The sequence below is a fragment of the Cynocephalus volans genome, chromosome 4, assembly GCF_027409185.1.
Source record: "Cynocephalus volans isolate mCynVol1 chromosome 4, mCynVol1.pri, whole genome shotgun sequence".
In the NCBI taxonomy this organism is placed as follows: Eukaryota; Metazoa; Chordata; class Mammalia; order Dermoptera; family Cynocephalidae; genus Cynocephalus; species Cynocephalus volans.
In genome coordinates this window covers 106,305,036-106,310,566 of record NC_084463.1, presented here as the reverse complement: position 1 = coordinate 106,310,566, position 5,531 = coordinate 106,305,036, and the positions used below count along the sequence as shown (strand labels likewise).

Here is a 5,531-nt window from a genome sequence, read left to right as displayed (position 1 = left end):
ATAGATGAAAATGATTTCCAGCAAAACAAGAAATATGGACTTTCTTCATTCTACCTATAAGGTTTTTAACAGAATGGATCGGTTTATAACCATAAAGCACTTAGAACACTGCTAGAAACTGTTATTGTTTTTCAATGGTTCTCTGGAAAATGAGTTACTTCCCCATGGGTATTCACAGTGGATGGATGGATCTATTTCTGTTTTACCCACTAGGGTTTTCTTGAAGTGTTAGTGCTGATCAGGATACAGGACATGGCATCATCCAGTAACTACTCCACTGCTCTGGTCTCTGAATTCCTCCTCATCTGCCTCCCTAGCTTCCAGAGCTGGCAGCACTGGCTGTCCCTGCCCCTCAGCCTCCTCTTCCTCCTGGCCATGGGGGCCAATGCCACCCTGCTGATCACCATCCAGCTGGAGGCCTCTCTGCACCAGCCCATGTACTACCTGCTCAGCCTCCTCTCCCTGCTGGACATGGTGCTGTGTCTCACCGTCATCCCCAAGGTCCTGGCCATCTTCTGGTTTAACAGCAAATCCATCAGCTTCTCTGCCTGCTTCCTCCAGATGTTCATCATGAACAGTTTCCTGACTATGGAATCCTGCACATTCATGGTCATGGCCTATGATCGCTATGTGGCCATCTGCCACCCCCTGCAGTATCCCTCCATCATCACCGACCAGTTTGTGGCTAAGGCTGCCCTCTTTGTTGTGGTTCGGAATGGCTTTCTTACTATGCCTATTCCTATATTTTGTTCCCGTCTCAGATACTGTACAAGAAACATTATCCAGAATTGTATCTGTACTAATGTATCTGTTTCCAAACTCTCTTGTGATGACGTCACTTTCAATGAGCTCTACCAGTTTGTTACAGGTTGGATCCTCCTAGGTTCTGACCTCATCCTTATTGTTCTCTCTTACTCTTTTATCCTGAAAGTTGTGCTAAGGATCAAGGCTGAGGGAGCTGTGGCCAGAGCTCTAGGCACATGTGGTTCCCACTTCATCCTCATCCTCTTCTTCAGCACCGTCCTGCTGGTTCTGGTCATCACTAACTTGGCCAGGAAGAGAATTCCCCCAGACGTCCCCATCCTGCTGAACATCCTGCACCACCTCATCCCTCCAGCTCTGAACCCCGTTGTTTATGGTGTGAGAACCAAGGAGATCAAGCAGGGAATCCAGAAACTGCTGAGGAGGTTGTAAGAAGTAAAATGTGTAAGATCTGATATTGGAAACTGAAGTCGATGAAGGGGAATAATTTTCATGATGCATAGAAAATTTAAATAGTTACTGCAGGAAAAAGTTTGGATTTGTTTTCCCTTCTCCTCTAGTTGATGGGGATATCTATATATTGGCTCCTGTTTTCTATTGCACTGACTGGAACCTCGGTTTTTTGCATTCTGGAGTTCTGGAAGATTTTCCTGGCTTTGTTTGTGTGATAGGGACTTGTCAAGCCATAATTACAGGAGTTTAGAGTGGTGTGGTTTGTCAAATAATGAATAAATATTATTCCAATGAATTTAAATGTTTCTCACTTTTCTAAATTGTCTAATATGTACATATGCCTTAGATTTCTCAGTTTTTCCTGACAAAGCTCAACTTGTTTTTGTGCCATGATGGATCTCTTGTAGAGATAATATCAGTTGACTCCAGAACTTTGTTTTTTAAAATTTTTTTATTTTTTGAAAAATTTTATTATTTTTATTTATTAATATTTATGGGGTACAGAGGTGACTATCAGTATTTGTGTACAGTTTGTGATGATCAAATCAATACTGTTAGCATGTTCATCATTACAAATCATGATTACTTTTTGAGTCTCTTTCCCAATTACTTCCTATCCCCCATTTCTCTCCCCCTTTACCACTTCTATAGTTCTGTTCTCTCCTTCTGAAAATTCAATGTTCTATTATGGTCTTTCTTTCTTTCTTTCTTAGCCCCACTTATGAGTGAAGATGTGGTATTTCCTCTCTGTGTCTGTCTTATTTCACTTAACATAATTTTCTTCAAGCTCATCCATGTTGCTGCAAATGGCAGAATTTTATTCTTTTTCATGGCTGAGTAGTACTCCATTGTGTATGTATACGACATTTTCCTTATCCAGTCTTCTACTGATGGACATTTAGGTTGGTTCCATATCTTGGCTATTGTAAACAGAGCTGTGATGAATATGGGAGTGCAGGTATCCCTTCGACAAGATGATTTCCATTCCTTTGGGTATATACCCAGAAGAGGGATTGCTGGATGGTATGGTAGAGAATTTTGGTTTTTATGGTAGAGTGAACAACATGTACCATCCACTGCCTCCTCTATCCATGACAGATCTTCTAGATTTTTATTTAATAACACTTCTCTGGAGTATGAGTTTCATGTAGCTCTTTCCTTCTTTCTAATGATTTTTTTTTTGTCGTTTCAAGATGACTCATATTTGTATGTGTGTGTTTTAAGTGAAACTCTGTTTCCATTTTTTCAGATGTGCTTTTCCTACTTCTGACTTCATAGTATCTTATCTGACTGTTCCATCCATCAGGTTTCAGGCACCATCTGGATTCCCACTCTGTCCTGTTTGTCTTAGGTATACAATTAATCTTACTTTTAGCTCTCTTGTGTCAATTCTCATATCCTGCCCTATGGCCAGCATAGCTTCCCATCTGATTCAGACACCTGAATTTGAAGGTTTGTTGAACAAGGATAGGTTTGTTTTACTCTTTTCAATTCCCATCCTAATCATGCACGGAAAATGGTGGAGACTAGATATTGATTGATATTTCCTGGGATTAATTTACATTGGTAACTAGCCCCTTTTTTGGAAAGTAATTGAGAGCCTCACATATATTATTTTATAGGAGTCAGTTGAGAATATCTCCTAATGTAGCTGATGTGATGACCTAACTCTTTTTTTGAGAACTTATAGTTTATCATTTGCTCAGTGCTGTATTTCATCAAAACAATAGCTCTGATCTCTCTCCTCTCTGTTTCACAATGTCAAACACTGATCCTAACCAAAATACAAAGCTTCTAAAATACTGTTCTGTTTAACCACCATTCCAGTCAGGTCCTGATTCATTTTTTTTTCTAGATTATATGCCCCCAGATAGTTTTTCTTAAAGTCTATCCTCAAGTATTCTCTTCCACATAGAAAACATACATCACTTTCTTCATTTGACAAACTATTCCTATCCTACAAGTGTCAGTTTAAACTCTACCTATTCCATAATGCCTTCCTTTATTCATCTCAGTGGAATTAATCTGACCATCTTGAACCATGTGTATATGTGCTTCTGATACTAGATTATAAACTCCTCTGAGACTGGTGAATAGTTTTATTCATCTTTTCAAATGTATGTGTTTTAGAGCTTCTAATACATTGCTTTACATATTGTAGTTGTTTTTTTGTTGAATAAAATAATACTTGAACATCTTGTTTCTTAAATTCCCTAAAATCTTCTTGGGAAAAGAATCAAGTTGTTAATATAATGTATTCTCCAAAGCACCTTACAAAGACTTTATATAATTCACAGTTCAGTGCAGTCTTTTATACCATAGAGCCTAAGACTTCTTATCTTGGAATGAAACTGACTTTTATTTAAAGCCAGAGGCATAACACTACCTGACTTCAAACTATACTACAAAGCTACCATAACGAAAACAGCACGGTACTGGCATAAAAATAGACACTCAGACCAGTGGAGCAGAATTGAGAACCCAGAAATCACCCCTCAGGCTTACAGCCATCTGATATTGGACAAAGGCAACAAAAATCTACATTGGGGAAAAAACTTCCTCTCCAAAAAGTGGTGCTGGGAAAATTGGATACCCATTTGAGAAGAATGAAACTAGATATGCATCTCTCACCATAAACTAGAATCAACTCAAAATGGATTAAAGACTTAAGTATGAGACCCAATACTGTAAAATTGTTAAGGAAAAATATAGGTGAAACACTTCAAGAACTACAACCTACAGAGTGGGAGAAAATTTTTTCTAACTATGCATCTGACAAGGGATTAATATCCACAATATACAAGGAACTCAGGCAATTACACAGTAAAACATCAAATAACCCAATTAAAGAATGGGTAAAGGAGTTGAATAGGCATTTTTCAAAGGAAGACATATAAATGACCAACAGGTACATGAAAAAATATTCAAAAACACTAGTCATCAGGGAAATGAAGATTAAAAACACATTGAGATACCACCTCACCCCAATTAGACTGGCTATAATTAAAAAGATGGTGAATAACAAATGCTGGTGAGGCTGTGGAGAGAAGGGAACACTCCTACACTGTTGGTGGGACTGTAAATTAGTACAACTACTGTGAGGTTTCTCAGACAACTACAGATAGATCTTCCATATGATCCAGCAATCCCATTTCTTGGTATATACCCAGTGGAATGAAAATCATCATGTCAAAGGGATACCTGTACTCCCATGTTTGTCGCAGCTGTGTTTACAATAGCCAAGACATGGAACCAACCTAAACATCCATTGATGGATGACTGGATAAGGAAACTGTGGTATATATACACCATGGAATACTACTTTGCTACAAAAAAGAATGAAATTCTCCCATTTGCTCCAATATGGATGAGCCTGGAGAAACTTATGCTGAGTGAAATAAGCAAAGCACAGAGGGATAAATACCGCATGTCTTCACTCACAAGTGGGAGCTAAGAAAGAAGGAAGGTAGGAACAAAAGACCACAGTCATATGTTGGACTTGCAGGAGAGAACATACCTTGGGATACAAAATGGAGTGGTGGGGGAAAGGGTGAGGGGGAGGGACGTTGGGGATAATTGGGTGGGGGACATGGGGTGCAATTACAATTTGTGGTAATGGGCATTCTGCCAGTATGGATCTGGCGTTCTTGAGTGCAAGGGGTGACAATCAGCTTTGTATCTCATAAAAATTCATAACCAATAAAAAATAAAATATAAAAATGTGTATGGTCATGATAGTAAAAAAAAAAAAAAAATTCCAGGCACACCGATTTGGCCACTGATAAGATGTGTGGATTTTGACTCACTGATCTTGAACTGAGTTCTAGTTTTCTCATTTAAGAAGAGTAGCAATTGCCCTCTGTTTATGTGATTTTTATGATTGTTGGATGACCTAATTTATGAAAAGTTTTTCAACTGGAGCCTAAAATATGCTGCTGACTTATAAATGGGAACTTATTTTTTTTTCCTGTGCACACTGCTTTCTCTAATGTCTTCAAAAGAAGGTCTTCTTCGCTATATATACCACACACTTCAGAGAGGCAATGGTCCTACCCTCTGTGTCATTTTTAGTCTCCAGTGTAATTTCTTGTCTACTGTTATACTGTCTTATAAAATCCTTTCCTTATTTGAAGCTCATGGTGTTATGTTGTGTCACCCACAGTCATTCCTTATGTTAGGTCATCTATTAAAATATTACTCATGTACCCTCATTCTAGATGTTGGCAATTGACACTCACAGTCTGATTGGAACGGATTCACACTAAAAGCACTGTTCTTCAAGATGAAAAATTGTAGGCTGTCCTTTGATAGAGAGT

General features: G+C 38.5%; 1 protein-coding gene across 1 annotated transcript; it reads left to right on the top strand.

The window, feature by feature from the left end:
* The first annotated feature begins 240 nt into the window (after positions 1-240).
* LOC134376905 (olfactory receptor 56A4-like) lies at positions 241-1,194 on the top strand. Its single transcript, XM_063095481.1, has one exon. It carries the CDS (start codon positions 253-255, stop codon positions 1,192-1,194), a length of 942 nt encoding a protein of 313 aa, XP_062951551.1. The 5' UTR covers positions 241-252.
* Positions 1,195-5,531: the final 4,337 nt, after the last annotated feature.